Source organism: Mixophyes fleayi, chromosome 2 (genome assembly GCF_038048845.1).
Source record: "Mixophyes fleayi isolate aMixFle1 chromosome 2, aMixFle1.hap1, whole genome shotgun sequence".
NCBI classification, from domain to species: Eukaryota; Metazoa; Chordata; class Amphibia; order Anura; family Limnodynastidae; genus Mixophyes; species Mixophyes fleayi.
In genome coordinates, this window is record NC_134403.1 from 13,695,986 (window position 1) to 13,715,932 (window position 19,947).

Below are 19,947 nucleotides of genomic sequence, written 5' to 3' on the forward strand. Positions count from 1 at the left end.
GCTAACAACTAAACCACCAAGCTGCCCGTTGTCAGTGGGGTCCATCGTAGTATATTCTCCTATGGAAAGATCTGCTAACCCAGAAACTATTTTACCATCAGGATTAGCATGGGTGATTTTAACAGTGGCAGTTGAAGCCATGATTTTTCAGAAAAGGATTTTCTGATAGTGTTCTCAAAACCATGTTTAGGGCCTGAAAAACTTTTCATATGTCTGGAAGAACTGTTTCTTAGTGTAAATATAGGAAGTTTCCAACATAATCCTCTTTCCAGTTGTCCAGTCACTTACTCTTCCTAAAGAATTGCCTGTATAATGGTTTAAAACAGAACTTGTTCAAGGCTCAGATCTCTGCACTCAGATTTCTTCCAGAAGAGGAAGACGTCAGACTTTTATTTTTTTCATGTTGTGACACATTTGACGCCACCACTTAATCCTCCTTTAGTCTCTTGGGGCTTGAATTTAGTGATGAAGGCATTACATCAAACTCATTTTGAACCATTGGATCTCATTTTTCTCCTATGAATTGCCAGAGGGTTTCGGAATTGGGAGCTCTCTTTCGTACATCTCGCTATCTGATACGAACCCATCCTTTCAGACTAAAGGGATTTCTAAATTCCACTGAAATCAGTACATTGTGATTTGTAAGGGTCCATTCACTTACTGGATGTTGTCAGGACATTCGGAATCTATGTCAAAAGAACACTAGACTGTAGGAGAATGAATGGTCTTCTGATCCTCTACGATAAGATTGGCCAGTGTCTAAGCAGCCTATAGCCAGATGGATCACTTTGGTGTTTCGCTTTCAGTGGTGGGGGGAAGCCTGTTCCTTCTAAAATGAAGGCTCATTCTACTAGATCAGTGAGTACTTCATGTGCTACGTGACACAGAGATCCGGCTGAGCAGATTTTTCATTTGGCCACATGGTCATGGGTACATAAGTTTCCGAAGTTTTATAGGTTCAATGGTTTGCATCCAAGAACGCCATTTTTAGTTGGAAAATGTTGCGCACCACAACTGTGATCATTTCTACCCAAAGAGACAGATGTTTGTCATCCCCATGGTACCTGTGTCCCCCAATTGAATGGACAAGAAACCTTGATTTTTATACTTATGTTAAATCTTTAATCTGAATATGTTGGGGGACACTGGATGTCCACTCTTTTTACACTCTAGTTCTCATGTTTATCAAAGTTAAAAGTTTGTTTTTTTTCTCTGGTTCTGTCCTGCGAGTCTTGCTAGGAAAGTAACTGCAGTCTCTACAGGATGTGGATATAGTGGAGAGAGGAGCAAAGATTTGACAGAGATTGTTTAAGGTACCAGAGTCCTGGATGATCTTCTGTACACCATGGTACCAGTGTCCCACATTGAATTCAGAGGAAAGTATTTAATGTAATTATAAAAATCCCATTTTAATTCAGTGACTATGACTCACACTACTGGCTCTCTTCTCCATATATAATACCTCCTTAAAGCTGCCTGACCTGGCTTCAGGTTGGGATTCCATATTAAAATGTAAAATAAATATTGACATCCCATTAACATTCACTTCTGTCCTGTCCCAGAATTAATTGACAGGTGTGATAGGAATAGACTCAAATATTTGGTCAGTGTCTAGCATTTAGGTGCAAAACACAGGTGTCCACCAGGTAACTTGAGGATCAACTGAAATCGACATAAAGCTTTAATTGTCAGCAATTGTAAAATAAGAATGGGTTAAAGAAAACAGCAAACATCTAGCCACCATGCAGGGCTCTATTTCAGTTCTTGGCCCCTCTATTCATTGGGCAGCTAAGCTACAGTGGCTGAACTGATAATTACACACTCCTCAGTCCGTCACTATGGTCTCTCTCTACCTCTCAGAAACACAACACTCTCCTGAGCTTCTGTTTGGCAGAATCCTGTCTTCCTGGGACAGACTTATTGTCCGTCTCCCACTGATCCTCATCTCAGGACACTACAGCTCCCTCCACTGAGCTGCAGATGGATCACACAGCTTTTCAACCTTGTTGGTTTAATGTTTAAGGGACAATTGCAAATGGCAATGTATAAAAGCTGAAGATTGAATGGTACATATGTATAAATACGTTTAATTTATCACATATGATGAAGAGATCCATTCACTGATGTAAAGAGGGTTTATCTTTAGTATTTTTGTTCCCAACAGGTCCGCCTGTCTCCTCGCACTATCCTGAGAAGATGCATCAGTGCTCGGAGTGTCAGAGATGTTTCCCTAATCATTCAGATCTCGTCACCCATCAGAAAACTCATAGCGCCAATAATCTATATTCATGCTCGGTTTGTGGAATGTGTTTTAATTCCAAATTGACTTTTGCCACACACCAGCAACTTCACCACGAAGAAAAATTGTTTCATTGCTCTTATTGTGGGAAGTCTTTTAATCAGAGGTCACGTCTTCTATCACATGAAAGAACTCACACCGGGGAGAGGCCATTTTCATGTCCAGAATGTGGGAGATGTTTTGCGGACAGATCATCTTTTGTTATGCATCACCGGATTCACTCCGGCGAGAAACCTTTTAAGTGCACAGAATGTGACAAGCGTTTCGCACAGAGATCCAACCTAGTTAAACATCAGCGAATTCACACAGGAGAGAGACCATTTGCGTGTATTCAGTGTGGCCGTTGCTTCTCTGATGGCTCAAATCTTGTTCGACATCAAAGAGTTCACATCGGGGAAAAATCGTTCATGTTCTAGGTGAATGAACAGTCATTTGGATACACAACAAGGCTTGTTTACGATCAGCAAAAAAAATGTGGACTTACTGATTTTTTGTCATCAAATGTGTTTTAAGGTGCTCGTCTACTATCTGGTCCTTGGAACTTGCGCATGTTGACTGATCAATCTAAAATTGTACATGGTGAAAACTACCACTTTAGGAGCATCCTCTCTATTCATTTAAACTTTTACTTTTTTTCTCTCTAAAATATTTGTCGGCTTATCTTAAATTGGTTATGATAGTGTGGGGACATCAGCACACTTTTGGTATTACCTGTGTCACTGTTATGTGTTCCAAGGTATTTCTTTTATTGTTTTAACTGCGCCTAGATATGTACTTTTCCTTAAGTGTTAATGAAAGGTCCAAAATGCACTCTTTATAATTATGGTACGAAGTCTAATCTCCACCATTTCAGAGGAGGGAGAAAAATAAAGTCAATTTGCAAGGAGATAAAAGGCTGTGCACCCAGAAGCAGGCGTGTGACATCACAGAAAAGCATTTGCGCTTTTGTAAAGTCGTAAATGAGCCTCAATATGTTGTGTAACATTCTATGTAATTCAACTTTGTATCGAGTGCATTTAAGACATTATTTTATTATTGTACCTCTACTCTTTAAATTTATCCACTGTCGTCACATAGGGGTGGCAGCCATTTTCGTTTGCTCTACTAATTATCATGACAATGCAGCCTTATCTGTTCTCAGTGACATTGCTGCAGCACAACAGGCGTTTAGTGGATTGACTCAATAAACACTCTTGTAGCTTACCAACTCGCTATAGAGGAACGCTGTCACTCGTTCAATAATAAGATGAATTTTCATTCATATTGGTTCAGCACAAAAATGGCAGCTTCCACTGTGTGTGTTGATGACAAGCCCACTTTAGTATTTGGTTAGTTTCTTCTATAAGCTGCAGGTGTCACTGTTGCTGTCCGTGCAAAGGGTTAGCCTGTGACTAGACCTAGTAACATTCTAAAGAGTTGAAACATCAGATGTAGATATGTAGGCACTGTGTATGCGTCCTAATCAAATAAAAGGCAATCCATACATTGTAAGCTTGTGGGCAAGGCCTTCTTACCACTATCTGTCTGTATTACCCAGAATTGTTTTATTGCTATTTATTTCCATGCTATGGAATTTGCTGGCACTATATAAATAAATGAAGATGACGAATGGACTGTTCTATTTCATTTGTTCAGCACGTCAACTAATTATTTTGAGGATTCCTTTTGGCCTGCTTACAAATTGCTGTGTAAACTGCACTGAAAATATTTTTAGGAAGCAAATTATAACTAAATTGTTTTTGGATGCGGAGATATCTAGTTTACATTGACCTAGTGTCCCCTGATAATACATCATAATAGGGGCTGTTGAAAATTGTTCATTGCTCAATGGCAATTCCACGTTTTCTTTACCCTTTCAGTGATATTTCCTCAAATATGATCCTAAACCTACTACCCTCCAGGTTTAGTACATACCCTCTTGTTCTAATACTTCTCTTCCTCTGTAGAATACTCCCCTACTTTACCTTACGGAACTCCGTGTTCTATTTGAGAGATTTTATTATATCCCCCGCTCCCTTATCTGCACCAAGCCATACTTGTTTAGATGCTTTAGTGTTTCCTGTTTGGTGATTTAGATCATGCATGTACCTTCTTTGTACATTCTCTAATTTATGGCCTCTAGAGCTAAAGAGAGAATTTCAGGTGATGACCTACATTGTAGCATCACCTTCTCTCTCTTTCTACTACTAATCCCTCTCCCTATGTAACATAGCATTCGACTGGCATTCCCAATTGCTACTACATTGTTTCCTACCTTTTGACTCTTAGATCACTAATAAATATTTTAGTACCATTAACACCATATCCGGCTTTTGGGTTTTTTGAAACACAGTAAAAAAAAAAAAAATCAAATACATTTACATTAAACCGTAGTTGCCACACGTGACGTTTCCTTTACTCTAACAAGTTCTTCTGTTGTTTTGTCCGCTCCTATCCACCGACTGAGGAATACAAAACACATATATCTGATTACACACAATCATTTCTTGATATTATATAAATGTTAGCAAAGTATATAGGTAGAGGTTATTTCTCAGCATAGTTTTGTGGAAGCTGCCTTGTTGATGTTATGTGGAACCTGAAGGATTATTGTTTAAAGAACAATTCAATTCCATATGATATTGTATAAAACCTGATGCTCGAATGGTACATATGTATAAATACATATAATTTATAACATATAATTAAGCGATCCATTCACTGATGCAAAGAGGGTTTATCTTAGTACTTTTGTCCCCAACAGGTCCGCACATCTCACAATATCCAGAGAAGTTGCATCAGTGCTCGGAGTGTCAGAGATGTTTCCCTAATCATTCCGATCTCGTCACCCATCAGAAAACTCATAGCACCAATAACCTATTTTCATGCTCGATTTGTGGAGCGTGTTTCAATTCAAAATTGACTTTTACCGCACACCAGCAATCTCACGTTGAAGAAAATTTGTTTCATTGTTCTTATTGTGGGAAATCTTTTCATCAGAGGTCGCTTCTTCTATCACATGAAAGAACTCACACTGGGAACATTCCATTTTCATGCCCGGAATGTGGGAGATGTTTTGCGGATAGGTCTGCTCTTATTATGCATCAGCGAATACATTCTGGCGAGAAACCTTTTCAGTGTGCAGAATGCGCCAAGTGTTTTGTCCAGAGAGCCAACCTCGTTAAACATCAGCGCATTCACACCGGGGAGAGGCCATTTTCATGCCCAGAGTGTGGGAGATGTTTTGCAGATGGATCTGCTCTTATTATGCATCAGCGGTTACACTCTGGCGAAAAACCTTTTAAGTGCACTGAATGTGCCAGATGTTTTGTCCACAGGTCCTACCTGGTCAAACACCAGCGTATTCACACTGGAGAGAGACCATATGTGTGTTTTCAGTGTGGCCGTTGCTTTTCTCATGGCTCAAATCTTATTCGACACCAGAAAATTCACAGAAAATCTTCATTCATCTAGAACGCTGAACAGTCATTGGTATACATAATAAAGCTCGTTTACAACTTGACAAAAATTCCTAATCTGCATACGGCAAGCAAAGCCCCCCCCCCCCCCCTCCCTGTACTTCCCAACTCCTCCCTTCAGATTATGCAACAGTTTTGCCCACAAATCCATAGCCAAAGTGGAGAAATGGGAGCCTTTTGTGCAAAAGTAGGCAGAGACATCATATAATTTACAGTGTTCTACATTCGTAAATAAGCCTTACATTGTGTAACATTAAACATGATTTAAGTAGGACATCAAACAGCGTAAACTGTAGCATACACAACAGATGAACAGCAGGATCAGCAGGGAATTAAGTTTTCTTGCAATGACTAGAGGTGGAGGAGCAAAATTTGCACAATCTGTACCTGTACCCAGGAGTATGGCTGCAGCCAGTAGGATCAGAGCCACTGGTTCAAGATATAAAGAAAGACATAGGTGAGCTGGTGGCTTTAGTACTGAGGATGACACAAAAGAAGAGGTCCCTTCTTGTGAGCTTACAATATAGGGGGAGTGGTAGACAAATAAGGTGACACAGAAGGAGTAGGACGGGGTGAAGAGGGCAGTGGCGATGGGCTAAGAGGAGAGCTGGATGACTTTGATGAAAAAATGGGTTTTGGAAGAGCACATTGGAAGAATCAGAGGAAGGTGGAAAGCCTGGTTGGGAGATGCAGGTATTTGCAAAGTATTAGAGAAACATGGGAGAAGTCTTAGAGGCGGGAGTGAGAGGAGGCGGTCATTGGCAGAGCTGAGAGGTTGGAAGATAGTGGAGATGTAAGGGACGGGGATTGGGTGAGGGCATTATAAGTGAGGGTAAGGAGTTCACTTGGACTTGATAGTGTAAAGTAAACCAGTGTAGCAACTAGCAGAGAGGGGAAGTAGATGCAGAGCGGCATAAAAAGAAGATAGGATGAGCAGCAGCGTTGAGGATGGATTGTAGTTGGGAGAGGCGGGAGAAAGGAAGGCCTGAGAGGAGGAGGTAACAATAATCCAGACGAGAGATGACAAGTGGATTAGGGTCTTGGTTGCGTCCAGGGTGAGAGAGGGTCTGATCCTGGAGATGTATGGAAGGTGGAAGCGGCGTGCTTGAGAGAAGCATTGAATGTGGGAGTGAAAGAGAGGTAGGAATTAAAGCTAACTCCTAGGCAGCATAATTGTGGCACTGAGGAAAGAGTAATGTTGTCGACGGATAGATAGGCGGGAGGTCGGAAGGGGGCTCAGGAAGATAAGTTCAGTTTTAAACAAATTAAGCTTAAGGAAGCGCTGGGACATCTGAGAGGAAATTGCAGAACGACAGCTGGAAATAGAGGAAGTATTTAGTTATTTTCTGCTCTAACCTGCAGGTGTCACTGTTTTTATTACTGTCCATGAAGAGGGTTAGCCTGTAACTAGAGACACTTCACAATAACTTTCTAAAGAGAAAAACAAGATATTGTTGACACTTTGTATGTTTCCTAGTCAAATAAAAGGCAATGTACGATTCTATTTCATTTACTCAACATGTAAACTAATTTATGTTGATCATTTGTTCTGGTCTGCTTTTAAATTGCTGTATAAACTGATATGAAAATTGTTTCCTTTTATGAAGCAGATGATAACCAAATCTGTTTTGGCCGCAGAGATGCCTTGTTAACATCGATCAGTCATCCCCTACTGATAAATCATACAGGGACCTTTATGAAAATTGTTGATAGCTTAATGACTATTACTCTTTTTCTTTACCATTTCAGTGAAGTCATTTCCTCAAATGTTAAACCCGCTACCCTCCAGGTTTAGTGCACATCCTCTTGTAATACTTTTGTTCCTCTTTAGAATGCTTCCTTCCTGGTCCTCGTTAAACCTCTTGATATATTTGAAAGCCTCTATATTATCCCCCTCCGCCCTTCCATCTCCAAGCTATGTTTAGCTCCTTTAGTCTTTCCTGGTAAGCTTGGTGATTTAAACCATGCATCCATCTTTGATTTGTTGATGACCTTCTGGCGATACAGCCTCCAGAAATGAAGACCGTATTCTAGGTGTGTTGTCACCAATTACCTATGTAGTAGCATCACCTTGTCTCTGCTTTTACTCCCTCTCCCTGTGTAACCTAACATCCGACTGGCCTTCCCCACTTCTGAACCACATTGTCTGCCTACCTTTAAGTCCCAGAAATAGTGACTGAGTATAAAAAACATCTATCCTATTACACACAGTTATTTTTTAATATGAATGTATAACTGTTAGTAAGGTGTATATAGGCTACATAGCTTATTTCACAGCATAGTTCTCGTGGGAGCTGCCATGTCGATGTGAAATGAAATATCACCTACAATGGAACAATGCCTTGCAGCCAGAATATGATGGCGTATATGGGGTCCTCTCGTTTAATATAGCAGGAAGAGACTTTTAGAGCATGTATTGCTATAGCAAATAATGATTTTTACAGTAATGTATCTTTGATAGTAGCCATAGTATTTTATGTACAATCTGTGCCTAGTGGAAATAAAATTGTTACTTTGGGTGTAAGGTTAATGTGTACTGTGTGTATGGATTAACTCTGGTTGATCTCTACTCTTTACGATCCTATAATCTACAGTTGTAGATAGCACACCAAATAAGACTGCAGTCTGTATCCGTTCATGTGAATCTATACTGTCTCTACTCCAGCATTGACAGCTGATGAGGTAAAGAGCATCTTTCACCCCAAATTAATGGGGGTCCTCAGTATATTCAACTTTTTTCACCAAAACTTTCAGAGTAGTATTTTTTTTTTATATATATATATATTACAGCAACTGCCACTCACCTTATTGTCTCCATTCCCCATATAATATATTTTAATATATCTGTATGACCAGGCGTCATCTTGAATTAGTATCCACTGTTGCCAGGAGATCCTGTCGGTCTTCAAGCCCCCCCCCCTCCCCCCAATAAATGGGAATATCCCTTTAACCTCCAGTTTTGTCCCAGTATTACTTCCATGTTATTCTATTCTTTACTATAGCTGTCCCTTCCCCTTCCATTGTGCATGGTTGAACTGAAATTATAATTTCATTACAACATTCCCTTTATGTTTGTAGACAAACTCCATTGTTCTGTTGGAATGACAGGGTTATTGTTTCATATGATATTGTATAAAATTTGCAGACTGAATGGTACATATATATAAATACATATAATTTATCACATATGATGAAACGATCCATTCACTGGTATAAGTAGGGTTTATCTTAGTACGTTTGTTCCCAACAGGTCCGCCCGTCTCCCCACAGTATCCTGAGAAGATGAATCAGTGCTCGGAGTGTCAGAGATGTTTCCCTAATCATTCAGATCTCATCACCCATCAGAAAACTCATTGTGTTAATGATCTATATTCATGCCAAATTTGTGGAGTGTGTTTCAGTTCCAAATTGAATTTTACCGAACACCAGCAACTTCACCACGAAGAAAAATCTCACGCTGAAAAAAAACTGTTTCACCGTTCTTATTGTAAAAAATCGTTTCACCAGAGATCACATCTTCTATCACATAAAAGAAGACACACTGTGAAGAGTCAATTTTCATGCCCAGAATGTGGGAAATGTTTTTCAGGCCCGGCTGCTGTTATTACACATCAGCGGATACACTCTGGCGAGAAACCTTTTCAGTGCGCAGAATGTGACAAATGTTTTGCCCAGAGAGCTAACCTCGTGAAACATCAGCGTTGTCACACTGGAGAGAGACCATATGTGTGTGTTCAGTGTGGCCACGGCTTTTCTGATAAGTCAAATCTTGTTCGACACCAGAAAATTCACACTGGGTGGAAACTTTCTGCGTTGTAGGTGAATGAACAGTCATTCAGATACATAATGAGACTTGTTTATGAACTGCACAAAATGTGGACTTCTTTCCACCAAATGCATGTCTACTCTTTGTTCTTTGAAACTGTGGCTGTAAAAGGCATAGGCAAACCGAAGGGGGGTTTACTAGTACCCGGAAACCCCCTTCCAAGCCTGGGGCACTGTATAATTGAGGTGGCTGGACCCTGTCCCCGCTTCACACAGCTCTGCTTGAAAAGGCAGAGCTGTGTGCACCTAACAGTAGTGCATGCAGCATTGCCCATGTATATTATAGGGATAGGAAGACTTGGAGAGCAGCCAATCACTGTCTAATATTATAGCCACGCCCCATCCATGCTGGTCACGCCCACTCGTGGCGTGGAAACCCCTCTCTACATATTCTGCGTTGCCCCTTTAAGCGACTGCGTCCATATACAGATCTATGTGAAAATGCGCATGGTTGGTACCACTTTAGGTGCACCCTCTTCACTCAATTAAATCTTTTGTTTTTATTCTGAATTACTTCTTGGCTTATCTTAGATTAGTTATGAACGTGAGGGGGCATCACCGCTGGTTCTGTTACTTGTTTTGCTTTTGTGTGTTTTCTTGATTGTATTGATACATTTTCCCCTAGTAATGCATTTTACAGAAGTGTAAATGAAAAGTGCAAAATGCACCCATTATAAGTATAGGGTGAGGCCTAATCTCCACCATATCAGAGGAAGTAAAAAAAATCAAGTCCTTTTGCAGAGAGGAAAAAGTCTGTGCCCCCTCTTGCAAAGCAGAGGATGCCACTTTAACTGCGCAGTCTCCTGCTCTTTATTATCTGCAATTTTGCCCCGTCCCACAAAATTAAATTTTGTGTTTTGCATGTAGGTGCACTAATACACCTTATCAGCAAGCAAATCTTCCATCCAATTTTAAACATCAGATGCAGTGCCCCTGTGAACACCTCCACCTTGGCCCAGAAATCTATTCCCCTTTCAGAAAATGGATGACATCAAGGGACATTTGCACTTTTGTACATTGGTAAATGAGCCTTAATATATTGTGTAACATTAAATATAATTCAACTTTAGAGTGAATACATTTTATAAAAAAAAGAAAGACACTTATATTATGGAGCGTCCCCCCTTAACTGTATCCACTGCCGTCACATAGTGGCGGCAGCCATTTTGTAAGCTCAATTAATAACCGTGACAACGCAGCCTATCCGTTCACTGTGAACAAATGACATCACTGAGGCACAACAGCCATATTGTCAAGAAATGCAAAATTGTAGTTTATCAATTCCCTGTGAAGCAATGCTGTCAGTTTTTCCTCATGAAATAATCAGATGCATTTTCATTAATACAGCACAAAAATGGCTGCTTCCACTGTGTGTGTTGGTGACAAGTCCGTTGTAGTATTTGGTTATTTTCTGCTATAACCTGCAGGTGTCACTGTTGCTATTACTGTCCCTGTAGAGTCTGTGACTAGACACACTTCACAGTCCAACACTCCAAGAACATACTAGTAGGTTAATTGGCTGCTATCTAAATTGCCCTAGTTTCTATGTGTGAGTGTGGGGGTGTGTGTTAGGGAATTTAGACTGTAAGTCCCAATGGGGCAGGGACTGATGTGAGTGAGTTCTCTGTACAGCGCTGCGGAATTAGTGGCGCTATATAAATAACTGATGATGATGATCTGAGAGGAAATAGCAGAATGACAGCTGGGGATAGGGGTAGTATCTGGGTAGTTGCTGCTATAACCTGCAGGTATCACTGTTTTTATTACTGTCCATGAAGAGGGTTAGCCTGTAGCTAGAGACACGTCATAATAACTTTCTTAAGAGAAAAACAAGATATAGTCGACACTGTGTATATTTCCTAATCAAATAAAAGGCAATGTACGGTTCTGTTTCATTTACTCAACATGTAAACTAATGATGTCTATGACTTGTTTTGGTCTGCTTACTCATTGCTGTGTAAACTGTACTGAAAAATAGTTTTTCAAAGAAAGTAATAACCAAATCTGATTTGACCATTACACCAACTGGGTCTGTAATTACATTGTATTCAAATACATTTACTTTAATATGGAGTTGGTTCCCCTTTTTCAGCGATAACCACTTCCACTCTTCTTAGAAGGCTTTCCACAAGATGTTGGAGTGTTTCTGTTGGAATTTGTGCCCATTCATTCTGTAGAGCATTTGTGAGGTCAGGCACTGATGTTGGACGAGAAGGTCTCGCTCGCAATCTCCGTTCCAGTTCTTCTCAAAGGTGTTCGATGGGGTTGAGGTCAGGGCTCTGTGCAGGCCACTCAAGTTCTTCCACACCGAACTCCTCAAACCATGTCTTAGTAGCTTGCTTTGTGCTCTGGGGCACAGTCATGTTAACATAGAAAAGGGCCTTCCCTAAACTATTGCCACAAAGTTGGAAGCATAGCATTGTCCAAAATGACTTGTAATGCTGAAGCATTAAGATTGCCCTTCACTGGAGAGAAGGGGCCTAGCCCAAACATCCCCATACTATTATCCCTCCTCTACCAAACTTCACAGTTGGCATAATGCAGTCAGGCAGGTAACGTTCTCCCGGGATCCGCCAAACCCAGTGTCACCCATCTGACTGCCAAACAGAGAGGTGTGATTCGTCACTCCACAGAACACGTTTCCACTGCTCCACAGTCCATTTTCAGTGTGCTTTACACCACTTCATCTGACGCTTGCCTTTGGTCTTGGTGATGCGAGTCTTGCATGCAGCTACTCTGCCATGGAACCCATTCCATTAAGCTCCTGCCGCACAGTTTTTGGTGCTTACATTAATGGCATTGGAAACACTGCAATATGTAATAAGGACAGAATATGATGTGTATATGTGGCATATATACATATTTTATATATATATATATATATATATATATATATATATATATATATATATAATATATTTATAAGCATTCTGTTAAAGGTTCGGAAAAGTTGTGATGAAGACTAAATGACTAAATAAATAGTTTTTATTAAAGTTTTGTATGTAAGGGATGAGGGGGAACAGATAAAAAGGGGGAATGATGGGGGTACCGAGTGGGGAAGGACAAAACAATAAATATCTGTTTATGGAACATTAATCAGGATACAATGTACTAAAACTGTCTATCCATCTACCAATATTGTATCCATTCAACCACTTTTGAATCCATTACCAAGCTTTCTAATTTATTTATCAGTCATTGGTGTGGGACAAGACGAGGTACTCACCTTGCCATAACTGAGGCTGACATTTGACAGTTCAGATGTTTGCACAGAAGTTTCCTGGTATGTAAGTGGAAGCTGCTGCATTCACTCACTGAGTAGAACTATAGACATTTATCCTTTTATACAGATTCATTTCTTCATATGATTGTACAAATTGTACAAAAAAAGTAGTTTGCTTCTCAGATTTATTTTTTTGTGGGAGCTGCCATGTTAATATGAAATGAATCATCACCAACATTGGAACAGTGCCCTGAATATGTCGGAGTATATGGGGTACCCTGGTTTAATACAGCAGGAAGAGACATATAAGGCCTGATTCATTAAGGAAAGCAAAAACATTATAACTTCACCTTGGCAAAACCATGTTGCATTGGAGGAGGAGGTAAATTTGAAATGTGGGACAGATTTATAATCGGGGCAGGGCAACTTCAAATGTCAGTGTAAAAATAAAGCTATGAAGTATGTGTCCCACATGATAAAGCAGCCAGTATTCCCTTATGTGCAAAATAATAAACTAAGTTGCACCCCTTGCATTGTAAAATGGTTTTCGAAGGTGCAAAGTTGGTCATTTTTTTGCTTTCCTTTCCTTAATGAATCAGACCCATAATGATATGCACAGTATATGCCTTTGACAGTACCTATAGTTTTGGCCTGGCCAATCTGTGTTGTGAAACACTTGGATGGCCACAGGTTGGTCAGCATACTCTGCCAGCTATGAGCTGTCTAGTGGCAAAGCATGCTGGGGCTTGTAGTTTTACACAACACCTAGAGCGCCACAGGTCGGCTAGGGCTGCTACAGTGTTCTATGTACAGCCTGTGCCTAGTGGATTATAAACCTGTTAGTTTTGGGTGTAATGTTAATGTGTGTGTGTGTGAGTAGGTTATAGTTTATCTAATCTCTTTTTGATCCTATAATTTACAGCTGTAAATTGGATACAGTATGAATATCCATGTCATGTGAATCTCTACCGTCTCAATTCTACCAGTGACAACTGATGAGTTAAAATTTAGGATCTTTCACCCCCAATTAGAAAAGGTGCCGCAGTAGATTTCATTTGCATTACCAGAAGTTTAAAAAGTAGTATTTTTTTTTCATATAATTCAGTGATGAAGCGATCCATTCACTGACGTAAAGAGGGTTTATTTTAGTACTTTTGTTCCCAACAGGTCCTCCCGTCTCCTCACACTATCCTGGGAAGATGCATCAGTGCTCGGAGTGTCAGAGATGTTTCCCTAATCATTCAGATCTCGTCACCCATCAGAAAACTCATAGCGCCAATAATCTATATTCATGCTCGGTTTGTGGAGTCTGTTTCTGTTCAAAATTGACTTTCACTGCTCACCAGCGAAGTCACACTGAGGACAGATTGTTTCATTGTTCTTATTGTGGGAAATCTTTTCCTCAGAGGTCCCGTCTTCTATACCATACAAGAACTCACACCAGGGAGAGTCGATTTTCATGCCCAGAATGTGGGAAATGTTTTGCAGACAGATATGCTCTTATTATGCATCAGCGGATACACACCGGCGAGAAACCTTTTAAGTGCATGGAATGTGGAAAATGTTTTGTCCAGAGAGTCAGCCTTGTGAAACATCAGCGCATTCACACCGGGGAGAGGCCATTTGTGTGTATTCAGTGTGGACGTTGCTTTTCTAATGGCTCAAATCTTGCTCGACATAAAAAAATTCACATTGGGGGGCAATTTTCTGCTTTTTAGGTAAACAGTCATTCTTGTACATAATGAGGCTTGTTTATGAACTGCAAAAAGTGTGGTCTTCTTTGTTCTTTGTCTGCCAAATGCATATTTATTCTTTGGTACTTGAAGATACAGCTGTAAAAGGGGATGCGTTCATTTACAGATCTCTCTGAAAAAACGCATGGTTGAAACTACCACTTTAGGAGAACCTGTTTGATTCATTTAACCCTTTAAATTTTTCTCGTAAAGTACTTCTTGGCTCATCTTAAATTAGTGATGAGAGTGAGGGGACTTTGATGCTGTCTTAGTTACTGGCGTCCCTTTGTGTATTTCAATGTGTTGACTACATTGATTCATCTTCTAGAAATGCTCTTTTCCAAATGTGCACCTGGTGCGTGCAAAAAAGTACCCATTATAAGTACAGGATAAGGTTTAATCTCCACCATTTAAGAAGAGGTAGGACCCTGCTCATAAGCTTAAATTCTAAATAGAAGAGGGCAAAGCTGAGACAAGAGAAGTGAGTGTGGCTCAGAGTGGAGATGGGGTCAGTTGTAAGCGAGCTTTAGCATAGGTAGTATAGGTGGGAGTAGGATAATCCGAAAAAAATGCTTTATGATATTATGGAGCTTCTTCTATTTATATGTATCAAGTGTCGTCACACAGGGGTGGCAGACATTTTTGATGGCTGAACTAATAACTGTGACAGTGCAGCCTATCCGTTCAATAGAAACACTGTATTGTCGCTTATAAATTCACTGCGATAATAAAGTCAGATGATGAGATGCATTTTTGTTCATATTGGTTCAGCCTAAAATGGCAGCTTCTACTGTGTGTGTCAATGACAAGTTCGCTGTAGTATAATTTCTTGTATAACCTGTAGGTGTCACTGTTGCTATTACTGTCCATGTAGAGGGTTAGCCTGTGACTAGACACACTTCATAGTAACATCCTTTAGAGGAGGAACATAAGATGCAAGACAAAGTGACTGATAGTTATTCACACAGAAGATGTTGGAAGGTGCTATTGTTCTACTCACCCTACTCTTCTCCATAATTAGTACATCTTACCTCTCTATGACCAGGCTTCATGTTGAAAGAGTCTCCTCTGTTGCCAGGGGAATCTGTCTGTCCGTAAGTTGATCTGTGGATAGGAGGGTCCTCCTATTTCTTCCCTGCAACTAAGCACACAGACCACCATCACCCAGCGTTGCGTCATACTGCTATAGTCGCTCTCATTCACAATACAAATGCTACTATATCTTACACTGATAATCATGAAGATAGAGAAAGAGGAGTAGAGATCTCTACCCACCACTGCCTGGTGCACTCTGACCCCAGACAGGCAGGAGTTATAGATATAGGGGATTGTTTTATCACAGATATTGTCTGTTCAGGTTGGGATTCCATGTAAAAATGTACAGTAATGTGGCCTTCCCTTTAATGTCTATTCTGTTCCAGAATTACTTCCATATTATTCTACACTTTCCTAATCTTGTCCCTTCCCATTCCCCTTTATGTTTCATCCCTAATGCCAGTGTCATTCTTATGCCAGTGAGGGGAGCAGAAAAATTCTTCAACATCCAAGTAGTGTAAAAGAAAGATGTCTGCTTACATTGTGCAGGCGTGAATAGAAGGGTGACGTCATTATGACACTGCAAAAAACTGGGATGAAAACTGCCTTGAAAAAGCCACTGAGCGAAACGCGCGTCGGCGTTTTTGTCTCACTATCCTCTATGCTATGTACCTTAAGGATCGCCTCCCAGTTTACTTTAGGTAGGGACATTTCACATAACCCCGCGATTCCTGTACTTAACATTATCATTCTCCTATGCCTTTATCTAAACCTATCAGAATTTAGCGCTACGAGTAATGTATGAGAGGGACCCTTGCAGTGAGTCTATATCAGACTCTTAAGGTTATAATAGTACCTCTTATAAGCTCCATAGGAGAACCCTGTTTTCGATGCTATTGTAAGCCTACCTCAAGCCTAATGCCGGTTGAGACCTTTGTTAGATTAATCTCACTAACCCGCTATTATCATTAGTGCTAAGATAACAGAATTATTAGCTAATCCGTCTATTCTATATACCATACTAAGTGTTACATAGCTGCAATCCAGTGCCATTTAAGCCTGTTATTTTGCATATATAAGAAGATTTAGATGAGACTTTGCAAAATCGTTTTGCATTTTAATCACTATTCACAACTTTTATCCACCCTTTTAATTATTTCGCTCAATTCTTGTCCATTTTAATCAATCTAATAAAAGTTAAATCTTAATGAGCATCCACGGAGTGCCTCAATTTACACTGTCTTTCCTTTCTCTACAATATCCAGTCATTATGACACTCCCTTTATGTTTTTAATACAAACTAAACTAGACAATTGTAGACAAACTCCAATGTTATGTGGGAATGACAGGATGAACTTTTTAAGGAACGTTTCCATATGATACTCAATAAAAGTTGATGTCTGAATGATACATATGTATAAATACGTATAATTTATCACTTAAGATGAAGCGATCCATACACTACAGAGGGTTTATCTTAGTACTTTTGTTCCCAACAGGTCCGCACGTCTCCTCACACTATCCTGAGAAGATACATCAGTTCTCAGAGTGTCAGAGTTTCCCTAATCATTCAGATCTCGTCACCCATCAGAAAACTCACAGTTTCAATCATCTATTTTCATGCTCGATTTGTGGAGTGTGTTTCAGTTCCAAATTGACTTTAACCTCACACCAGCGATGTCATGCCAAGGAAAAATTGTTTCACTGTTCTTATTGTGCTAAATCTTTTTCTCGGAGGACACGTCTTCTATCACATACAAGAACTCACACCGGGGAGAGTCCATTTTCATGCCCAGATTGTGGGAGATGTTTTGCGGACAGATATGGCCTAGTAAAGCATCAGCGGATACACACCGGCGAGAAACCTTTTAAGTGCACGGAATGTGGCAAATGTTTTGTCCAGAGAGTCAGCCTTGTGAAACATCAGCGCATTCACACCGGGGAGAGGCCATTTGTGTGTATTCAGTGTGGACGTTGCTTTTCTAATGGCTCAAATCTTGCTCGACATAAAAAAATTCACATTGGGGGGCAATTTTCTGCTTTATAGGTAAACAGTCATTCTTGTACATAATGAGGCTTGTTTTTATGAACTGCAAAAAGTGTGGACTTCTTTGTTCTTTGTTTGCCAAATGCATATTTATTCTTTGGTACTTGAAGATACAGCTGTAAAAGGGGATGCGTTCATTTACAGATCTCTCTGAAAAAGCGCATGGTTGAAACTACCACTTTAGGAGAACCTGTTTGATTCATTTAACCCTTTACATTTTTCTCGTAAAGTACTTCTTGGCTCATCTTAAATTAGTTATGAGAGTGAGGGGACTTTGATGCTGTCTTTGTTACTGGTGTCCCTTTGTGTATTTCAATGTGTTGACTACATTGATTCATCTTCTAGAAATGCTCTTTTCCAAATGTGCACCTGGTGCGTGCAAAAAAAGTACCCATTATAAGTACAGGATAAGGTTTAATCTCCACCATTTCATAAGAGCTAGGACCCTGCTCATAAGCTTAAATTCTAAATAGAAGAGGGCAAAGCTGAGACAAGAGAACTGAGTGTGGCTCAGAGTGGAGATGGGGTCAGTTGTAAGCGAGCTTTAGCATAGGTAGTATAGGTGGGAGTAGGATAATCCGAATAAAATGCTTTATGATATTATGGAGCTTCTTCTATTTATATGTTATGTAACAAAAGGAGGCATTTAGCTGGCAATATGCAGAGAAAGCATGGAAGTAGAGTAAAACATTGGCACAGTTATGTACCTAGGTGGAGATTAAACCAGGTAAAAACATATGTGTAGTTTAAAATTGGTTTACTTACATGATTTAAAAGCTGCTTCCTCTCAGCAAACAGACAGGGTGGGTCTGATAGTCTAAACAGAGCCAGGGATGGGCATTTCCTTTTAAAGAGAAGGTGGGTGTGTCACCTGTCCATCAAGCTAGGCCTGTGGGAGGAGTGTCAGGTATAAAACCCTGCTTGTTTCATTGTTCAGGGAGATCAACGCTGGGCTAGCTGGCTGATCTGGACAGAGAGCTGGACTATCTATAGTAAGCGTTGAGGGTCTCCATAATTGCTGTGCAAGTATACGGTGTCAAAACATTATTACCATCCTGACAATAAAGAACCATAAAAAGGAAGAAGTTGTACGCGTGTGCTTCTGCAGTAGCGGGCTCTTGCCACAAGTGGTGTCAGGAGTCGGGATGCTCCGGGAAGCTACCCAACCCGCGAAGATGTCAACATGGAGGAAGTACTGAGAACCCTCGTGAATGTGGCCGCTGCGCAGCAACAGCAGCAAGCTCAGATGCTACAAGTCGCCGAGGCACAGGTGGAAAACACAAGGCTCTTAAGAGAAGAGTTAAGCCAGGTGAGGCATGACAGAAATGAACCACCTGGTCCTGTTCTCCAGAAAATGTCACCAGCTGATGACGTAGAAGCATATCTGGTGTCTTTCGAGAGACTTGCAAAAAGGGCAAAATAGCCTCCTAAAGATTGGGCTGAGAGACTGGCGCCATATCTGACTGGTGAAGCTCAGCGAGCTTATATGGATCTAGATGAGGACCGGGCCTCTGATTATCTGTGTCTAAAGTCTGAGATATTGGCTCGCATTGGAGTTTCCGGGCCAGGCCGAGCCCAGCGCTATCACCAATGGCGCTATGATAAAGAAAAAACGGTCAGAGCGCAAGTGGCTGAGCTTTCTAAAATTTTAAAGAAATGGCTGCAGCCTGAGGAGAATTCGCCTTCTCAGATTATTGAAGTTCTGGCGATAGATCACTGCATCCGGGGGCTGAACCGCGATTCGCAAAGGTGATTTCTGCAATCAGACCCACAAACTTATGAAGAGCTTGCCACCGTGGTAGAAAGGTTTTGTGCGCTACAGCAAATGACTAAAGAACCTGCATTTGTGCCAAAACCGCTGCCACGCCAAAAGCCAGGTTTGACAATCCTTGCCACAGGGCCCAATGGCAAAACTGCTACGGACAGAGGGCCAGGTGCAAAGCTGTCTAATCTGAAGTGTTTTGAATGTGGTGAGCCAGGCCACTTTAAGGCAGAGTGTCCTAAACTACAGGAACCCATGGACTGTTCTGTAGCACATATTGGACCTGCATTTCCAAGCTGATGTCGCAGATGAGCCCACCCCGCCTGTCAGTGAGGATACGGACTGGTCCGCAATACCAATTTTGTTTCCTTTGCAGGACTTTGCTCGAGACCAACTTAATGATGCCACTTTGGAACATGCCTTTAAAAGTGTAACTGAGGTAAATGGGGTAGCGAAAGCCGCCCAGCCTGCAGAAGGTATACCATATTTTATTGTTAAAAATAATTTCCTGTATAGAGTTGCTAATGTACAGGGGGATAAGTAGAACAATTAATGGTTCCTCAGG

The 19,947-nt window shown here is 40.7% G+C and overlaps 2 protein-coding genes across 11 annotated transcripts in view; one reads left to right on the forward strand and one right to left on the reverse strand.

Moving 5' to 3' along the window:
• LOC142140704 (uncharacterized) overlaps nt 1-19,947 on the reverse strand; it is a 233,637-nt gene that overhangs the window by 106,410 nt on the left and 107,280 nt on the right. The gene's annotated exons all lie outside the window — the stretch shown is intronic.
• LOC142140705 (uncharacterized) overlaps nt 1-19,947 on the forward strand; it is a 148,037-nt gene that overhangs the window by 74,573 nt on the left and 53,517 nt on the right. Inside the window, exon 14 of one of the 10 annotated variants that reach the window (XM_075198502.1) lies at nt 5,043-8,276. The exons of 6 other annotated variants lie outside the window; for them this stretch is intronic. In XM_075198502.1, coding sequence (XP_075054603.1) covers nt 5,043-5,752 — 710 coding nt within the window. In that variant the 3' untranslated portion in view covers nt 5,753-8,276. Of the gene's footprint in view, nt 1-2,164; nt 3,966-5,042; nt 8,277-9,007; nt 10,652-17,072; nt 17,636-19,947 lie in introns of those variants that run through there. 3 more of the 10 variants (XM_075198510.1, XM_075198504.1, XM_075198507.1) reach the window with 3 other exon arrangements.